The following is a 20,732-nucleotide window of genomic DNA, read 5'->3' as shown; positions in this document are numbered from 1 at the left end:
AAAACAGAACAGGGCAGTGACAAATAAAAGAGATAAAGGGAGGCAAACAGAAAAGACAGAAAAAAACACACAGCATCAGATAAAGTGATAGTTAGATTGATAGGCAAACAGGCAGACAGGCAGATGGACGATGGACAGGTTGATAGAGATAGACTGGAGAATGAGAGACAGAGAGGGAGAAACAGACAGTGAGTGATAAACAGAGAGAGACTCAGGGCTAGAAACAGAACAAAAAATGCAAGGAAACAGAAACAAAAGAAAAAGAGGAAGATGGAGACAGACAGAAAAGGAGACAGAGGGAGGGGCAGAGAGAGACAAAGATTGAGATAGAGAGAGGGATTGTGTGTGTCACTGTGGCTTAATTGAATCACAAGGCTCTGAGTTCAAGTCCACTCCAGGGCTTGAGCACAAAAATCTAGGTTGACACTGCAGTGCTGTACTAAGGGAGCACTGTGATGTTGGAGGTGCCATCTTTCAGATGAGACATTAAACTGAGGGCCCAACTGCCTGCCTGGTGGACGTAAAAGATCCCTGGCACTATTTCGAAGAAGAGCAGGGGAGTTATCCCTGGTGTCCTGGCCAATATTTATCCCTCAATCAACATCACAAAAAGAAAAGACGATCGGGTCATTTATCACACTGCTGTTTGTGGGAATTTACCGAGATTTAGGCTTCAGATTTAGTTCCTCTGGTCCAGTGCAGAACAATGGGCAGCCAGAGTCTGCCCCTAGCCCTGATCCATCGTGATCTCTTTCGCTCCAGCCCAGGTAGTGTTCCGCTCTTGAAGGTCCTCCTTAAATATGCTTCACCAGGTCTCCTTTGGCCAGCCCCACCTTCTTCTTTCACCAAGTGGCGTCCATTCTTCTGGCGGGGCTGCCGAGTGCACATTCGAGAGGCGAAGGACGTATCATCAGCCTTAGCCATCTCTCCATGGGGTCAATTACCAGGGGGCATAGAGCTAAGGTGATTGGTAGAAGGATTAGAGGGACATGAGGAAACACTTTTGATCCAGAGGGTAGTGGGCACCTGGAATTCACTGCCTAAATTGGTGTTTGAGGCTGAAGCGCTCAACTCATTTAAAAGGTACCTGGATCTGCACCTGAAATGCTGTAACCTGCAAGGCTACAGACCAAGTGCTGGAAAGTGGGATTAAAAATTAGCGGCTAGTTTGCTTTTTTTCTGTTTTTTGGTCTGGCGCAGACACAATGGGCTGAATGGCCTCTTTCTGCGCTGTAACTTTTCTATGGTTCTATGATGTCCCGCAGGCACCTCTGGTCAGTCCTCTGTAGCACTTCGTCGTTGGTGATGCTGTGTCTCCATGTGATGTCCAGAATCTAATGTAGGCAGAGCTGGTGAAAGACGTCCAACTTGTGTGACACCTTTGCTGTTCTCTTCCACATCTCACTGACATTAATTGCGGTTGGTACTAGTCTGGACATGTAGAGCCGCAGCTTCATGGCCATGTTGATAGTGTTGGATGCCCAGACTGTGTGGAGCCGCTGGACAGCCAATGCTGCTTTGTCGATTCTTGTGTGGAAGTCGATCTCTACATCACCCTCCCTGGAGATGTTGCTTCCTAGGTAGGGGAAGTGGTCAACGTCCTTGATGTTCTGTTGTCTAGTGGTTGGTGATGGGAGTGACCTTGTTGCTGTCCAGCCATCACTGTCTTGGTCTTCCTGCAGCTGCTGCATAGACCAGGCTGGTGATCAGGTCTTGGAGCACACACGATTCTTCTGCCAGCAAGGCAATGTTGTTTGCGAAATCCAGGCCTGTCAGCCGGTAGTGTTGCTATGGGATGCCAAAGTCTGCACCCAGCATCACCTTCCTCATGATGAAATCAATAACTAAGAGGGAAAGTAATGGGGAGAGTATGCAGCCTTGCTGTACTCCTGTGATGATTTTGAAGGGATCCATGGTGTCCGTGCTGGTCTTGACGCAGCAGCTGGAGTTGCGGTATCAGGCTTTGAAGATGTTAATATACTGCTCTGCGATGCCGCACTGTTTTGCAATATACCATAGTGACTGTCGATGGACGCTGTTGAAAGCCTTCTTGAAATCAATTAAGTTGAACAAGTGGCTCCTGATACTCGAGGCTCTGCTCTATGATGTTCCTGAGCTGCTACCCAGAAACCTGCCTGTCCTTTATGAAGGGTACTGTCTACTTCTGCTTTCAATCTGTTGAGGAGCACCATGCCAAAGACCTTGCCAGGTACTGACAGCAGTATATGGTCCTCCAGTTGTGGGAGTTTGCTGAGCACAAATTGGCTCCTACATTACAACAATGAATATACTTCTAAAGTATTCCATTGACTATAAAGAGCTTTGAGGCATCCATTGTTCTTGAAAATTGCTATATAAATGCAAGTCTTTAAAGACAAAAATCAAGGTATGGAGTAGGAATATTTTCTTTCCTTTATTATTTTCATATTCTCTTAAAAATGTGCTCATCTTTCACTTAGCGCTGCTGACTGACTTTTTTATTCTTTCATGGGATGTGGGCATTGCTGGCAAAGCCATTATTTGTTGCCCATCCCTAATTGCTCTTGAGAGGGTGGCGGTGAGCCACCTTCTTGAACCACTGCAGTCCAACTAGTGTAGGTACACCCACAGTGCTGTTAGGAAGAGAGTTCCAGGACTTTGACACAGCTATAGTGAAGGAATGGCAACATAGTTCGAAAGCAGGATGGTGTGTGGCTTGGAGGAGAACTTGCAGGTGGTGGTGCATGCATCTGTTGCTCTTGTCCTTCTAGGTGGTAGAGGTTGTGGGTTTGGAAGATGCTGTTGAAGGAACCTTGATGAGTTGCTGCAGTGCATCCTGTATATGGTACACACTACTGCCACTATGCTTCATTGGTGAGAAGGAGCAAATGTTTAAAGTGGTGAATGGGGTGCCGATCAAGTGAGCTGATATTACCTGAAATGTTGTCTTTTTCTGTCTACTGATGCTATTGACCTGAACTTCAAGCATTTCCAGTCTTTATTTGAGAGACAAAAACAGAAAGAGAGAAAGATAAACAGAGAGTGAAAGAGATGAGATAGAAGAATACTCACAGGGAATGAATAAGACAGAGAGAAAGAAAGGTAAAGAGAGAGAGAAAGACAGGCAGAGGGAGACAAACAGACTGAGAGAGGTAGAAAGGGAGTCAGAGAAAGACAGAGAGAGAGAGATAGGCACACACAGACAGAGAAAGAGAGATGGATATAGACAGAGAAACAGAAAGGAGAGACAAAAAAGACTGAAAGGGAGACAGAGAGAGACAGGCAGACAAAGAGACAGAGATAGACAGAAGTAGAGACAAAGGGAGGGAAATAGATAGAAAAGGAGAGATAGAGGGGAATACAGAGAAAAAGAGATGGAGAGAGAATTTCAGCAAAAGATGAGCACAGAGACAGAAACAAAGTAAATGAGACAGAGAGCGAGATAAACATGCAGAGGGAAAGTTGTTAAGAGTGACAGAAGGAGAAGTACAGAGACAGAGTGAGAAAGGTAATTAGAAAGAGGCAGAATGGTAGAATGAGAGGGAAGTTATTCAGAGTCAAAACAAAAGAAATAGAGAAACAGAGTGTGAGATAGAAAGAACAAAAGAGAAAGACTGAAAGGGAGATAAATAAACTGAGATATTGAGCAAGACAGGTATTGGAAGAGTGACAAACAGAAAACAGCTGACAGGAAATGATAGGAAGACAGCAAGACAGAGAACAAGGAGAGCATAGAAAGAATGGGAAAGATAAAAGTGAGATAGAGATACACAGAAACAGAGCAATAGAAACAGAAACTGGCGGAAAGGAGTTAGAATTAGGGAGAAAAGAGAGAAATAGCTGAGCAAGAGGGGGGGGAAGCACCGTGTTAGGAAGAGAAAATTTGGGGAATAGAGGCCAGAGTGAGAAAGGTTGAGTGAGAAAGAGACATAGGGAGAAACAAAGAAAAAAAAAGCTGGACTAACAAAGAAACAGCTAGAGAAACCAAGAAAATTGGAGAGATGACAGATAGGGAGAGACACACAAAAGTAGGGACAATGGAATAGAGAGAGAGACAAAAAGAAAGGTGAGAAGAGGCAATGAGGAAGATGGAGTAATACAGAAAATAGTGAGAGATAGCACAATAGGAAGGTAAAGAAAATGACGGAAAAAGATAGGTTTGGAGACAAGAAAATGAACGGAATAAAAAGGAAACAAACGAACGAAAAGAAAATGTAAGAAGCTGACAATAAGTAGTGGGATCAGTACGGAAAGGCAGCTTAGTGTCCTTGCTGGGCTGTTAGATTTATGCCTTTGTAATGAGTGCTCTCACCTCCCAGCGTTCTCTGTACCCTCTTCCCCTCGGGGTAGACTTTCTATCGGCTGGATGGGCCGCACCTTCCCTTTAAGACTGGAGACAGGGGAATCCCCGGGACACATGCGCACTCCTTCTCCACACCTTCACTCGTTCCCTGGTTATAAAAGAGCAGCAGGGGAGGGCAGAGTTATTTATGCACTGGTGACAAGGAGGGAGTTACAACTGCCACAGAAAGAGACAGGGATATAGACAGACAGAAACACGCGCGCACACACACAGGAAGAGGGACAGACAAACAAACATAAAAAGGAGAGAGACAGACTGACACACACGGAAACAGAGAGAGAGAGAGACTGACACACACAGGGAAACAGACCCACAGAGAGAGAGGGAGAGAGACTGACACACACAGGGAAACAGATCCAGATAGAGAGAGAGTCAGACAGACTGACACACACAGGGAAACAGACCCACAGAGAGAGACAGACTGACACAGAGAGAGAGAGAGTCAGACTGACACACACAGGGAAACAGATCCACACAGAGAGACAGACTGACACAGAGAGAGAGAGAGTCAGACTGACACACACAGGGAAACAGATCCACACAGAGAGAGAGTCAGACAGACTGACACACACAGGGAAACAGATCCACACAGAGAGAGAGTCAGACAGACTGACACACACAGGGAAACAGATCCACACAGAGAGAGAGTCAGACAGACTGACACACACAGGGAAACAGATCCACACAGAGAGAGAGTCAGACAGACTGACACACACAGGGAAACAGATCCACACAGAGAGTCAGACTGACACACACACGTAGAAAGGGAAACAGACCCAGAGAGAGACAGACAGAAAGGATCAGGCTAAGCCAGTCAAATAGAGCGAGGGAGGGTCAGGCTGACTGGAGATAGTGTCAGGAGCAGGGGGCACAGTCTGAGTTGGGACTCATAGTGGACACAGCCCAGTGAGAGCCACCTGTTACTCAGGATCAGGGTCCACTCCGGTTACAGTCACTTACCCGCCTGCCCTGGACTACCAAAGGAAGAAAAACTTCAGCAAAACTTTGTGGAAAGTTTGAAAGCGTGTTTGTGCGGCTGGTTTTCTATCAGGAAGGGAGTCCGGGTGCTGTCCTGTGATCGGCGAGTGGGAGTCCAGCCCTGGGGAGATGAGCTGCTCAGATTCTGCCCTCTGAGTTGAGTATCCGAGCGGGAGCCGAGCCGAGCCATGCATCTGGGGATCGCACTGTTCACTCTGTGCTACCTGTGGCCGGTCACTGAGGTGAGCTGGGACAAGGGGGCAGGGTCTGGGGGTCTGGAGGCAGGGGGGAAGGGGATCGGGTTTATGCCCCACCGCTCGGTTCGGTAAGACAACCTTCCCCGCCCTCGCTCGATCTCCCTCGGGCTGGGAGAGGTTTGTATCTAGGGGGTGGGGGGGTGGGGGGTGGTGGGTGCAGAGCGGCTGGTCCAGGTGATACATAGCACATAGGGTAAAAATGCAGGGCAATGGGCACATCAAAGGTTATACAGGGCAATGAGCGACAGTGTAGGATTATTGCAATTTATAAATCAGAATTAGCAGGGATGTATCTCCAGTACTGTGTGATGGAAGGTTACAGTAAGATGTCTGGGCTGTTTGTAGCCTGGTTTTTATTTACAGGAGGGAGGGAGTGTGATTGGGATGGGAGTGCTGACCCCCCTACCTATATTCCTCTGTCCCTTCCTTCCCTAGTTCTGGGTGGGTTGCTGAAAGTTAGGATTGTGCCTTTCAGGCGAATTCTGTGCTGCCTACTAATCTCCTCTCTCTCTCTCTCTCCTCTACCCCCAAACCACTACCCCCATCTCCCCGCCTCTCCCCACCAAATAGGGTGACTGGATCCCTTCAGAACACAGCAGATTCCAAAGTCGTCTCCAGCATCGATCCCTAGGTAAATCATAGATTGTGGATAATACACAGGTGTGGGGAAAAGGGCAATCTGGAATTGGGTATGGGTATAACAGATGGCAGGAAGTGAGGTTGGGAGGGCAAGGGGAGATCCTGATCATTTTGCAAGTTGGTAAAAGATGGTCGGAGGGATGTGTGCTGGTGCCATTGTAGGTGGGTGCAGATGTGCTGGGCCGATCCTTTCTGAGCAGAGCCCACTCACCCATCTGCTCTGGAGATTAGTGTTGTGGTAATGTACAGTGCCATCTGTGGAGCTGAACTGCACAAGGTGGAGATCAGCAACTCAACAGGAATTGAAAGAAATGAACGAAGGGAGGGACTAAGGGTTTGGATCTCATGAGACTTTCGAAAGGCGAAAGAGGTGGCCGGGGAGGGATTTAGGGAGAGATTGTCATTGTGCAGGGGTGTGTCGACTGCACTGAGAATGGAGGGAGAGACGGAGCGGATGCATAATAAAGAGTGCATGCTAAGACAATGGGGCTGGGAGACAAGAATGTGGCCTCACAGCTCCTGTAACACTGGGGGACTGCGGACTTTGTTATTGATTGTTATTTGCCAGATCATTAGCAGTGTAAGCAGGCCGTGAGTGAATAATCCACGAGCAAACTGTGCAGGGTATACAGAAGGGTGAACCCTCCTCTTCATTATTCTCTCCTGGGCTGAGGGTGCTCCCAGATGGGGCCACATTCCTTTCAGCGTTCTGTAATGACATTTCAATTCTCGCCTGTTTTGTCTGCTGGCCATTCCAACCTCAGTTCAGCTGCTATCTAAGAAAGCCCAGTGTTTCCTGCAATTGTCTAACAGTCCAATGGGCTTTGGCAAGGGTCCACTGTCTCCTCACCAGTGTAACAGAGTGAAGCATCGCGTGAGGGTGCTGGCCAGCTCGCTGTGCTGGGTTTTGTCCCAGCATTGTTAAATGCCAGTCTCTTTCTTGTATTTTTCAAACACAATGAATATGCTTCTAAATATAGGCACCCTGTGTTAGCATTCCACATATCTCGACAAGGATGGAATTTGTGGAATAGTTTCCTGATAGTTTGTATTTCCAATTGTCTGAAGCATTCAAATGAACAAGGTTTCTTTCTTTCGCCTGTGCTGCTGACCTTCACATTAACATTTCTACTTCTTAAATATGACACAGTTAGCATTTCAGTATGTTTAATCTCGCTGCGTAGAATTTATGTTAACCCTTGGACTGCTGGAGATTCTCTCCCATTTCCAAGGTAATTAATTGGACACTTAATTCTTGATTAGCAATATTGAGAAATTTTGGAGACAGGGAAGGGCCACTTGGCCTATAAATTGATCTTAACCATCCCACCCTCACCATCCCAATCACCAAGTGGCGGTGTTCTGTCTCCTAAGACGATGGTTTGCGCCATGCTAGTCAACTCTGCACTAAGCATGGCCTGGTGTGGCTCAGGAGCCCCACTCTAGCATGGCAGTCTTTACTGCATTTGCTGCTGAGAAGGTGCATGATTCGCTGGCCTCTGTTTTCTCTGGACCCTCTTCTCGGCGAGCTGAGCTTTATGTTTCTGCTCACCTCTTCCAATGCCCTTCCAGCCAGTCAGCCTGCAGAGGTCATGGCTGTCAGTGACTCTCTCCCAGTTGTCAGTGTCAATATCCGTCATCTTCATATCTCTGTTGCAGGTGTCCTTGTAGCGGAGGTATGGATGCCCAGGAGGTCGTGACCCAGTGGCCAGTTCACCGTACTTTGGGTATTTGCCCGTCATCCATCTGATGAACGGGGCCAAACCAGTGCAGACATTGTTGGTTTAGCAATGATAGAGTTAGCATGCTCCAGGACCTCTAAGTTGGTGACCTTGCCCTGCCAAGAGATGCCAAGGATTTGTCTGAGACAGCGAAAGTGGAAACTGTTCAACCTTTTCTCCTGCCTCGCATATGTCATCCATGTCTCATCAGTATCGAGGAGTGCACTGAATTCACAGGCTTGGTAGAATCACAGTTTGGTGTTCAGCCAGATTGCTGTGGTTCCACACTCTCTTACTCAGCTTGGGCATAACAGCTGCAGCTTTTGTGATGCATGTACTGATTTCAGCATCAAATGACAGCTTGCTGGTGATTGTGGAGCCTAGATATGCAAAGCTATCAACAACCCCCAGCATCACATTGTCAATGCTGATAGATGACAGTATGGCAACATCCTGGACCATGACATTTGTCTTCCTGATGTTGATAGTCAAACCAAGCTCTTTATAGGTGTGAAAGAGTCTGTCCATTTGCCGTTGCAGGTGTTCCTCAATATGGAATGTTACTGCAGCATCGTCAGTGTAGAGCAAACCTCTGATAAGGAATTGGTGCACCTTTGTCTTGAATCTCAGGCAAGCAAGGCTGAACAGCTTTCCGTCAGTTCTGGCATTTAAGTGGACAACCTCTGTAGATGACCTGAAGGCATTTGACAGCAGCAAAGTGAAGAATATGCCAAAGAGCATTGGTGGCAGAACACAACACTGCTTGACCCCACTGCGGATCTCAGTGGGTTCTGATGTTGCTCTGTCATAGCTGACCTTACCCATCATGTTGTCATGGAAAGAGGAGATCGCATTGAGCAGCTTTGGCAGGCAGCCAATTTTCTCCAGCAACTTAAATAGACCACCTCTGCTCACATGGTTGAATGCCTTGGTGAGATTGATGAAGGCAATATATAGTGGCCTCCTTTGCTCACGGTATTTCTCTCGCAGCTGCCGGACTGAAGATCATGTCAATTGTAGATCTTCCAGTTCTGAAACCACACTGGGATTCAGGATGGATGCGTTCAGCCAAGATCTGCAGCCTGACAAGGGCAACACAGGCAAATACTTTTTCCATGATGCTCAGCAGGGACATAGTTGTTGCAATCACTGCAGTCACCCTTGTTTTTCACAGGGTCACAATCTTTGCTTTGTGCATATCTTGGGGCACTGCCCCTCCCTCCAGCAGAGAAAGAGAAGTTTGTGTAGATGCTGCAAGATTGCCGGTTTCCCATGCTTGGTGAGTTCAAATGGTACAGCATTAGCACCTGGAGCTTTGCCCATAGCAAATGAGTCAATAGCTTTGCTATGCTCCTCCCGTGTGGGTTCAATATCCAGCCTTGCTATGACAGGCAGGTTTTCTAGGGTGTCTAGAGCTTCTTCAATGACAGTGTTCTCCCTAGAGTACAACTCATCTTTCCAACTATTTATTGCAGTTGGTGAGGACTTCCCCTGCCTTTGTTTTCAATGGAGACATTTTCTTTGCTGATGGACCTGATGCCTTTTTGATGCCTTCATACATTCACCTGACATTCCCTGTGTCGAATGACATTTAGATATTCTGGCAGAGTTGTAACCAGTAGTCATTGGCAGACTGCCTGGCAGTTTGTTGGACTTTACCTTGAGTGGCTTTTAGTGCATTCGGAATTTTCTTGCTCTGATGTTCTCTTGCAATTAATGAATGGGAACCACTTGGCTTCAATGACAGGCTCCACCACAGTGATGTCAGCATCAAACAAGTCAGCATTTTTCTGCTCTTGCTTCTCATTTATTGAGAGTATGATATTGTAGGTGGTGTCTCGAAGTATGTTGCATTTTCCTTCTGCTCACTGTGTGGGAATGCCAGAGGGCGCCTGTTTAATCAAGTTGCAGAACTTTTGGTTTTTATCTGGGTAAGCAATGTGGCTGACATTGATACAATGGTGGCATCTCTGCTTTGAATGAAAAGCTTTCAAGGGTTGCACCCTCGCTCTAGTGCATGCCGGGGAATGATCTGTATCAGCACTGTGGTAGCTGTGTGTTTTCTATTCATTTATGGTGTTTGGCTAGGCCAGCGTGTGTTGCCCATCCCTAATTGCCCTTGAGAAGGTGGTGATGAGTTGCCTTTGTGAACTGCTGTAGTCCATATGGTGTAGGTAAACCCACAGTGCTGTTAGGGATGGAGCTTTAGGATTTTGACCCAGCGACACTGAAGGAACAGCAATATGTTTCCAAGTCAGGGTGGTGAGTGGCTTGGAGGGGAACTTCCAGGTGGTGGTGTTCCCATGTATCTGCTGCCCTTGTCCTTCTAGATGGTAGCGGTCGTGGGTTTGGAAGTGGCTGCCTAAGGAGGCTTGGTGAGTTCCTGCAGTGCATCTTGTAGATGGTACACGCTGCTGCCACTGTACATTGGTAGTGGAGGGAGTGAATGTGGATGGGTTGCCAATCAAGTGGCTGCTTTGTCCTGGATGGTGTCAAGCTTCTTGAGTATTGTTGGAGCTGCACTCCTGACTTGTATTCCACCGCACTCCTGACTTGTGCCTTGTAGATGGTGGACAGGCTTTGGGGAGTCAGGAGGTGAAAAGTGTGTTGAGAATGCTGTACAGGAAGTCATGTTTGGTGATGATCAGATCCAGCTGGTGCCAATATCCTGATCTGCGATACTCCCAGGACGACCTCATGGCATGGTTTGTTCTGAAAGAAGATGTTAGTTACACAAAGCTCATGATGGCTGCAAAGCTCAAGTAATCCCTGTCCATTCTCATTTATCTTTCCCAGTCCATGATGTCCGATTAGGAGGGCCATGCCTCATGGTCTGCACCCACTCTTGCATTGAAGTTCCTCAGTAGGTAAAGATATTCTGACTTGAGGATTCTGTTGATAGTAAGTATCAAGCTTTTCTTAGAATTGGCCTTTCACTTCTGTAGTGGAGCACAGCGTTGGAGCGTAGATACTCATGAGATTAACTGGCCCTGTTTGAGTTAAGAGGCAGATGGAGAGAACGTGTTATGAATCATTTGTGGATAGATATCATCTATCTTGATGATAGAACTCTTGATTCTATCATCAAGAGTAGCAAGTTCCTTATGGTGAAGGCTACACCTTGATCCTGTTGTTCCAGCTTGCCAATTGAAGAGTTGGCATCTTTTTCTTGTTTGTTTTCCTAGTGCAATGGATTCTGTCCACTTGTTGAGCAGAGACTCCAAGCACCCATTTGACCATGTCGGTGGCTGACTTGAGGTGGGTGGTCACTGACCAGTGGGACGTGATGGTCACTCTCACAATCGGAGACAGCCTGTAACACTCGTTCTCTATGCCTGTCAAGTTGGGCCTATCACTCGTAACTGCTGTATCCCGTGTTGTGTTAACGCTCCACAGCGAAACTGGAGTGTCCTCTCCAGGGCACAATCCTGGGTAAAACTTAGGAGCCCCGGGGCTGCCCAAACATCAGGGACCCCTCTCGACCGTCTCGGTTAAGTCCAAAGGAACGCAAAGCACTACATCTGGCACCAGCTTGGTTGCAGGAGTTGCCAAAAAGATTACGTATTTAGACATCAGCCTGCCTTTGGGCTCCACTCCAGATTTTCTGTCAGGGTTTACTCTCTGAGGCTTCAACTCCCCCGAGGTATCCACAAGGCAGTGGAGCTATTCGCTCATAGCTGGGAGTTTGGTCCATGAGTGCCAGGATGGGCCTGCACACAGCATGTCTGGGAGGCATACATCCTCCGAGTTCCTCTGAAACTTTCACCTGAGGCCACAAGGGACCCAGTTTCCATGTGTCACCATGAGGAGGCAATGCTGAGGATTTGCCAATGGAGAGGCTGTGCCCTGACGGGGAGAGACTTACACATTTGTCTCTCTTTTTTGCATTGCTGCTAGCCAGTGGTGTTGCCTGAAGATAAGAAGCAAACGAGCGCACAAAAAAGCGGAAAGCACATTAAGTCTCTTTGCCTACACACTAGATGCATCACATCGACCTGTTAGACACACCCAATCACCTGATATCGTCCAACCCTGGCCTCTTGCACATCCAATTTTAATCACACCACCGTTGGCATTCATGCCATCAGCTGCCTAGACTCTAAGTTGTGGAATTCTTACCCTAAACCTCTCCATGTTTAAAAACCTCCTTAAAATCTACCTCTTTGACCAAGCTTTTGGTCACCTGCATGAATATCTCCTTGTATGATTTAATGTTCAGTTTTGTCTGGTTATGCCCTGATGAAACACTTGGGCTGTTTTACTACGTTAAAGGTGCTACATAAATATAAACTGTGATTTTTGAAGATACCTTCCCTGTTCAGGAGCATGTCTAGTTGTCTCCTGACCCCATTCACACTGTCTGCTTCGTTGTCTTTTCCGGGTAAATTATTCCACAACTTGATTCTAGTTTGGGTGAAAAATAATCTCCCAACCTCTTACTTCTAGATTCCCCATTTGCAACACCAGCCCCCTGGGATTTGAACCTTTCATCGCAGGGAACAATTGACTTTGATCTATTTTGTCAAGCTCCTTCATCATTTGAAAGCTGTGAGGAAAAGTTTGAAAATTTGAGGTATCTTTTTGTTGAAGCCGCACAGATTGCAGACAATAGGATTGAAGTACTTAAATTTTTGAAAGGATTAGCTGGGGTGATATAAAACAGCACTTCCAGTAGTAATGAGGTTAAGAACAAGGGGGCATAAGATACAAGATTAAAGGTAAGAGACTTAAACTTGAGCAGGAGAAACTTGTTTGCACAGAGAGAGCTGTGAGGCTGCAGCATTCACTTCCAGGATTAGTGGTTGAGGCAAAAACTGTGTTAATATTAGAGATTAGATTTGATGGATGCATGAAGTTAAAGGGGAGAATGGGATAATAGGAATAGAGCAGGTAAATATGGTCAGGGTGATTTGTTCCTGTGTGGAGTAATTACTGAGATGGACTGATTACACTGAACAGTCTGTTTCCATGTTGTGACCTCTCTGTATTTCTATGTGGATCACCTCCTGAATGACAGCCCAAAGGAAAGAACCTTTACCTCGTTCTCCTTTCCTCATGTTTAACCAGAACCTCTGGAACTCATTCCTGCAAAAAAGTTGCTGAGGTCAGGGGGTCAATTGAAAATTTCAAAACAGGTTGATAGGTTTTTTTGTTGAGTTAAGGGTGTAATGGAATAAAGTAGGGAGATGGAGTCAGGGTTCTGATCAACCATTAGCCAACTGCATAACAGAAGAGCTCTGAAGAAGAGTCATGCGGACTCGCAATGTTAACTCTGTTTATCTCTCCACGGTTTTTCCAGCATTTTCTGTTTTTGTTGTTGAATAACAGAAGAGACTTGGTGGGGATATAGGTGGGCTGAATGGCCTCTCCCTGTTCCTGAGTAGCAGGCTTGAGGGGCTGAATGGCCTCTCCCTGTTCCCACGGAGCAGGCTTGAGGGGCTGAATGGCCTCTCCCTGTTCCTGAGTAGCCGGCTTGAGGGGCTGAATGGCCTCTCCCTGTTCCCACGGAGCAGGCTTGAGGGGTTGAATGGCCTCTCCCTGTTCCTGAGTAGCAGGCTTGAGGGGCTGAATGGCCTCTCCCTGTTCCTGCATAGCAGGCTTGTGGGGCTGAATGGCCTCCTGCGGTCCTAATGCAGAAGCTCATGGTCAATCACTGGAGCAGCTGGAGACATGTTCTGTCGCACAAGGATGCAGATTTTGCAGCAAGTCTGCCCAGGGTTGGAGAACATCCTGTTCTCGGTATAATGAAGATATGAAAACAGTAAGAAATTGGGGCTTTCTGCCCTTTACCTTTGAGAGTCCTGGTGCTTATTAGCTGTTTCCAGTTAACGGCTGGTTTTTAAGCAGCAGATAAGTAATTCACAGTTTGATCATTCCCATTGACTCGTTGCTCATTAATTCCATATAGTTTGCAGCCCCTGATTGGGAGCTAGATGCTCTCCAGCAGCTATACCCATAAATTTGGTGATGTCTGCAAACTTTGAAATTGTACTTTTAAATGAAGGAGCTCTGTTAAATGTGACAACATTCTACTAATTTAATTCAAAGTACTTGTTGAAAATAAGCAATATTATATTTCATTTCCAGCCTCTGGTTTGCTTTAATCAGCCAATCTTCAAATTGATGGAGATAATAACCTGTCATGTGTTTGGTTTCAGATGGTGAGGATTCTGAGAATCTTTATTCGGTATCTGTAACTGGTGATGGCCACTGGCGATCTCTCCGTGTGACCCGCAGCCCAGGTGAGAGCCATTCGTGTATGATTTCCAACTCCACGGAGCCCCTGCTATTAAACTGGACTCTGTGGCCAGAGGGAGATGGGGCTCGCGCATCTGCAAACATTTCAAACCTGGTCCTTCCCAGCTGCTGATGGCAGTGCAGATGGGAGTTGGTCAGGTTCCTAGAGGTGGCTGGGGAGGGGGGTATTGTTTGGTACTCTTCACACAATTGATCAGGATCCCCAGCGGGGCTGGGGAGTGAGGTTAGCTGAAATACCCCAGGAAAAAAGTGGGGGAGGGGTGACAAAGGTATTGGTCAGAACACCCTGTGGATAGGGTGGGTACACGGGAACATTAGTCTAGGTTCCCTGGAAGGGGTTGAGGTCGGAAAGGAGACAGTAGGTGGCGGAGGGTGGGGGGGGGGGGTGCGGGGGGGAGAGCGGGCAGGTGGGGTTGCCCGTGGGTGTTAGCCAGTTCCCTCTGGGGGCCGAGTGGGTATAGTCATGATCTCAAAGGCACTTCACAGGAGCGTAAATTAGACAAAATTTAACACTGAGTCCCATGAGGAAATATTGGGCCAGGTGATGAAAGCTTGATTAAAGAGGGATATTTTAAGCAGTCTCTTAAAGGAAAGAGAGGTGGAGAGGTTTAGGAAGGGAATTCCAGAGCTTAGGGCCCAAGCAACTGAAGGCACAGCCACCAATGGCGGAATGATTAAAATTGGGGATGCTCAAGAGGTCAGAATTGAAGGAGTGCAGAGATCTGTGCTGTTTAACTCTATGACTCTATCTCAGAGGGTTGCAGGGCTGGAGGAGATTACAGAGTTAGGGAGGGTCAAGGCCATGGAGAGATTTGAAAACAAGAATAAAATTTTAAAATTGAAGCATTGCTGGATCAGGAGCCAATGTAGGTCAGTGAGCACAGATGGAGGTGACTGACCGAATCCTATCCCATACTGAGTCACCTGTTATCACCTGTGCTCACCATTAACCCTGTGTTCACTCACTTACATTGGCTGCAGTTTCCCCAAATTGACCAATTTAAATTGCTCATCCTTGTATTTAAATCCTTTCTTTATCTGAACTTCGTATAATTCCTTCCTTAAACTGCCTTCTCCTCAGATTCTGGCCTTTTGTTCATCACTGCCACTAGAGCTCTGCCTTCAACTCTGCGTCTGTCCAGCTTCCTATCATCCATTCAGATGCTTTTAGTGAAGCAGTGTGGACTACCCCTAATTCTGAGTGATGTAGCTAAGGAGTTCTGATCTGGAATAAAAACAAAATGCCTGAATAACTCAGCAGGTCAGGCAGCATCTGTGGAAAGAGAAACAGAGTTAATGTTTTGAGCCTGTATGACTCTTCTTCAGAACTGAAGCGATGTAGAAATGTGACGGGTTTTATACTGTTGAAGAGAGGAGATGAAGCAGATAGAGCAAAATAGAAGGTCAGGGATATGTAGGAGCTCAGGAGTGATTTGACAAATATGTCATGGACACAAGACAAAGGGAGTGGCAGTGGTAGTGTTAAAGACTAAGGCAGGTGTTAATAGTAGCGTAAAGGTCAGTTAGCAGGATATGTTAATAGCAGAACAAGGGTCAGTGCTCTGAAAACAAAACATGAGAACGAGTTACAGTCTGGTTTTTGCTTTCAGAGTGCCTGACCCTTGTGCTAGTCTTTAACTATCATTACCACTCCCTTTGTCTTGTGTCCATATCATCTTTGTCAAATCTCTCCTGAGCTCCTACCTATCTTGATTTAGCCATCTGTTTTCCTGCACCTGCTCTACTCCCTCTCTTCAACAGTATAAAACCCATCACTTTACTACCTCTCTTTGGCTCGGAAGAAGAGCCATATGAACTCAAAACGTTAACTCTGTTTCTCTCTCCACAGATGGTGAGTTTTTTCAGCATCTTCTGTTTTTATTTCAGGTTTCCAGCATCTTCATTATTTGCCTTTATTTTAGGATTCTGGTCTGGTCGGGTTAGTGAGAGGCAAGGGTTGGCACGGCATATGCCCAGATCATTTTGTTGAGCCCATATGCCTGTCTCTTACAGTGGTGGAAGCTGCCAGACCTGCCGAGTGTAAGGTGAGGCCAGCAGTAATCGAAATTACACGCAGTATGGTGGATCCTACCAACGCCAACTTCTTTGTGTGGCCGACCTGTGTGGAGGTACAGCGATGTTCAGGTTGCTGCAACACCAGAAACTACAAGTGCCAGGCAACCAAGGTACAAGAACGGCACGTGCAGGTGAGGAGCATTGCTGCAAGGCTTTACTGTGGGGGGTGTGGGTGGGTTGGAGGCTTCAGGGCGGGGTTTGGGATTGGCTGGAGTGTAAGAGGGGGCAAGGGGATGTCGGGATGGCGGGATGGGGGAGGGGAACGCAGTCGATGGGTGGTTGGAGATATTGGGCAAGGTGACTGGGGGTTGTCGAGGAGGAGGAATGGGGGTGGGGGTGTCATTGGGGAGGAGGGTTGGGGAGAGGGGAAATGAGGAGGCAGGAGGATGGGGGGGTGATGTGGTAGAGGGGGATGGGTTGGGGGAGAGAAGGATGGGGTGTCGGGGAGTGGGTGATGGGGAAGGGGGTGTCCGTGTGCCGGTGTGGGGTGGGGGGGGTGGGTGTGTTGGGCAGGGTTGGGGGATGGGGAAGAGGACTGGGCATCTCAGGTAGGATGGGGGGATGGGGAAGGGAGATCGAGGTTATGGGGGCATTGGCGTGGGGGTGCTGGGGCTGTTGGGGAGGAGTGTAGGAGCATCAGGGTTGTGGAGAAGGTGGTGGGAGCAGTGGATGTGGGCGTCAGGTCAATCTGGAGGGAGAGGGGTAACGGGAGCATTGGCGGGGTGCGTGCTGTTGGTGTTGGGGTGACAGGATGTGACTCTGCTCTCAGTTGGCTGCAGCTGTGCTACCTCCCACTTTGTGATGAGTGGAGAGTGTGACAAGCGACCACTGTGGTTTCCTCAGTTCTTTGACCCTCCCTGATCAGAAATGAAACTTCTTCCCTTATCAGATGTTTAAAAAAAAAACCTGATCTCAGTCAGAGTGTTTCATGAAATTCTCTTCACTCTTCTGCAATAAACCCTACATGAAAATTTTAGAAATAGTGAATCCCTAAAGTGTCAGGACCCTGGTTTTAAAGGAGAGGCTTCTAGAATCTTCAGTGCTGAGCAAAGTCAGTGTCTGAGATTCAACCCTTGCTCCTGTTCTGGCTTGTCCAATCCAGTTATATCTACCGTCAATAACTTGTGTCTGTATTCTTGATAGAATAACGGAAAATTCTGGAAAAGTACAGCAGGTGATTGGGACACAGATAACAGAAATGGACTGCTTAATGGAGTGTGTAAACTCTTCATTAAAAACCTGCTGACAAAGTCTCTGTGATAAACATTGACAGCAAACTGTGACTGAGGTTCTGTATTTCTGGGTCTTCCTGCTCTACTTGAGATTTGCAAGTGGTTGATTGCTCTGTGTCCTCTCTACCCATCCTCAGGTCATAAAAAAGGTATACAATTCCAAACGCCTTGTAACCAGGAAAGCAGTGGTGGTGTTGATGGACCATGTAGAGTGCAAGTGTGTGAATGCAGCTCAAAACGCAGACTCCCAGGAGAGACAGGGTGAGTATCCACAACTGGGGCTAAAGGCAGAGAACAGGCATTGAGGAGTTGGAGCTAGTGGTTGTCTGGGTGGGTACGGGTTGTAGGATGGGTGTCTGGGTGGGTCTGGGTTGAATGACGGGGATGGATCTGGGCTGTACGGTATGTGCTGGTCCTGTACCTTCCTGTCTTGGATGAAGCCAAATGTGGTGTAGTAATGTCCTGTTCTCAGTCCAGTCTCATCACTCCTGCTTAGTAGTTTATCTACTGTAACCCTTTTATCTACTACTGTTACTCACCCTAACTAACATGCTCATTCCCTGCATGTGTGTGATGGGATAGTGAATATTTGCAAAGTATTCAACTGTGGAGAGGGTCACAGCTAAACCTGTCCCTATGATTGACACCAAACACACTGCACCCAGTCCCTCACACAGTAACCAGGAACAGGGAACTCAGCTGTTACCTTGCTCACTAACTTTCTAACTATAGACCCAGCTGAGATTAACTGGCTCAGGCTAAGGCTGGATCCAGGATGCCACAGGTTCAGAGTTTGAGGGATTGTTTTTTTCCACCAGAGCCCTTGGTGTCTGCAGCTCCCATCGTGCTCCGGTCTCGCCACGGCCGCAAACGGAAGTATCAGAAATTCAAGTACTTCCATGGAGGGAAGGGCATCTCCCAAAGATAGGACCAAGCGGCAAGATTCAGGTAAGGAGCCCTGGGACACAACTGTCCCGCAACAGACTAGGGGAAAGGGAGGGATGTGCGCACATGGAACCTGGAATTTGAGTGGGAGAGAGTGGGGGGGGTGGGGGGGTGGCGTTGTCAGCCAGTTCTGAATGTGAGGTGCCTGTTTGCTGACTGAGAGTAGATCAGTGACTCATTGGGGGTCAGTGTTCGTTGCGCTCTGCCCTGCCTGCCTTATTCCGTCACACTCATATCATCCTGTTTGAATTTGCAGGTCTTACACTCAGAGGCCCCATGGATTGTCCAGTCGCAGTCAATCAACAGAAGTGTTTCATATTCGACCGGCTGTTTTTTGGCCATTGAAAGTGGAATCTTCTGGAGCTAAAACTGTTAATGGCCCAAATGTAAGAACTTCAGGAACTGCGGATTCAAGTAAAAGGACAAACTAAGAGACAAGTGTGCACTAAAGACTAAAACTGATTTTCATGCAAACATTCAAAAGTGATGACCACTGGACTTGTACAGCAAAGACCGTAGCCAATCAGCTCCATGCCCTGTTTGAATGGACAGAGTATGGTTGATGCTGCATCGAAGCCTGGGCTGTTTGCACTGTACATTTTGCTTTTTGATATATTTTCTATATTTAATGTCTGTTACTGTGTATTGATTGTAGTGAACAGAATGAGGCAAAGTCAGACTGCTATTGGCTGGCTCTGCCAGCTTCGGAGTAGCATTTTAAAGGGGTACATTGATTTTTTGAGTCTGTCCACCAGGTGCTGATTTTGGGTCCCAAGCGCCCACCTATCCCCCAATCTCCCAATTCCCCATCCACCTCCAGCCCAAGATCCCGGTGTATTGGTAACTGCACAGTGACTGATTCCAGACTTCACTCAGGGTTAGTACACACAGCTCCCTGAGAGAGGGACTCTGCAGCCTCTCCAGCTCCATCATGGATTGGAACCCAGGTTTCCGCTTCTAGTGGGGAAAAGATGGGTTCAGTTCCGTTCAATGAATACTGTCACCTCCCAACCCCATCTCCCAGCTGACTCCACTTGAACTTTGCCTCCCGGTCTCATGCTTTCAGGAATGTAAGGGTTAACTGGGCCAAGGGAGTCACCAATCTGTAGCTGCCTCTGAACTGGCCTTGGGCAGATTTTGCACAGTCCATAGCCAGAATGTGGCAGCGAAGACACTCTCGTGGGGAGCGCAGCGAGATCCAGCCCCTCCCGCTCTCTCTAGGCCTGGCGCATGCTTGAGGAGCTGACAGCAGCCTAGCTCCTGCTGCTTGTTTACATTGCCCGAGGCTAGGGATGGGTCTGCACTGGATCAGAGCCAGAGCTTGTGATCAGACTCCAGCCTTGGATCTATCTGGAGCAGCACTGTTATGGTGCTCGACCAAATGAGGCAGAGACTGGGGGGCAAGGGAACAGGTAACAGGGGCAATGGGCAGGGGGTTGATTGATGGGTGTCACTGATCAATGATGGAGCTTGTGTGGTGAAGCCGTTTGCTGTTGGGAGTATAAGGTGAGGGGCTGCTACCCATCAGCTTACTTGCAGTAAATATTGGAACGGAATTATTTTTCAGGTTAAATATTGTGACTAATTATTTATATATTTAAAGTTGTAAAAATTTCTACAAAGCATAATAAATGGCTGTTTGTGATCCCTGTGCAGACGTGCCAGGTGCAAAAGAACACCTGAAATCTGTCAGTGTGAGTCACACATTCCAATAAGAACAGGGACTGAGGAATGTGGAATGAATGATTAGACTCAAATCCATTCAGCTAATTATCTTCATTTGCAGTTTATTGCCTGAGGGCTGTGTCTGAAGATTGGGAGGACCTTCCCTCCAAGGTGAATGTTGGCTGCAGTGTCTCTCCTAACAATCTTCCCCAGCCAACAGCAACTTGATCACCCGATACATAACCAGCAGGCACTGGGAGAATATTGACTGAGTCTTAGAGGGCAAGGGCAGAAAGCTCTCAAATTTCCTCCAGTTGGTGAAGAGTTACAAATATAAGAAAGTTTTCTCTGGCTGCAAGGGGCCTTCAGGAAGATGAGTTTGTGCAGGGTTAGTCCAGGTCCCAGTCTGCATCAATCCACTATAGAAAACTGCCCTTAATTTGGCAATTTAACTGTCAATCTCAATTGGAGCCTAGAACAGGTCTGATAAAAGTGCCACATCTGTCAGGCTGTAGCTGCAGCACAGAGGAATCCTTACTTTGTATCTGACCCTGTGTGTACCTGCCCTGGTGGTGTTTGATGGAACAGTGTAGAGGGACCTTTACTCTGTATCTAATCT

General features: G+C 47.4%; 1 protein-coding gene and 1 long non-coding RNA gene across 2 annotated transcripts in view; one reads left to right on the top strand and one right to left on the bottom strand.

The window, feature by feature from the left end:
• Positions 1-20,732, bottom strand: part of LOC144669613 (uncharacterized) — a 251,045-nt gene that overhangs the window by 82,156 nt on the left and 148,157 nt on the right. The window lies entirely within an intron of this gene.
• Positions 4,886-20,093, top strand: LOC144669605 (platelet-derived growth factor subunit B-like). The gene is made up of 7 exons (XM_078532139.1): positions 4,886-5,562; positions 6,148-6,208; positions 14,096-14,179; positions 16,209-16,402; positions 17,641-17,764; positions 18,322-18,451; positions 18,705-20,093. Exons 1-6 carry the CDS (start codon positions 5,509-5,511, stop codon positions 18,429-18,431), a joined length of 627 nt encoding a protein of 208 aa, XP_078388265.1. The 5' UTR covers positions 4,886-5,508; the 3' UTR covers positions 18,432-18,451; positions 18,705-20,093.

This window comes from Cetorhinus maximus, chromosome 29 (genome assembly GCF_964194155.1).
Source record: "Cetorhinus maximus chromosome 29, sCetMax3.hap1.1, whole genome shotgun sequence".
Classification (NCBI taxonomy): Eukaryota; Metazoa; Chordata; class Chondrichthyes; order Lamniformes; family Cetorhinidae; genus Cetorhinus; species Cetorhinus maximus.
This window is presented reverse-complemented; position numbering and strand designations above follow the sequence as displayed.

Bases quoted from the DNA above. Each gene is read 5' to 3' on its own strand.
- LOC144669605 (XM_078532139.1), top strand. From the start codon at position 5,509: ATGCATCTGGGGATCGCACTGTTCACTCTGTGCTACCTGTGGCCGGTC. The intron at 14,180-16,208 runs GTGAGAGCCATT...TGTCTCTTACAG, and splicing joins CCGTGTGACCCGCAGCCCAG to TGGTGGAAGCTGCCAGACCT. The intron at 16,403-17,640 runs GTGAGGAGCATT...ACCCATCCTCAG, and splicing joins TACAAGAACGGCACGTGCAG to GTCATAAAAAAGGTATACAA.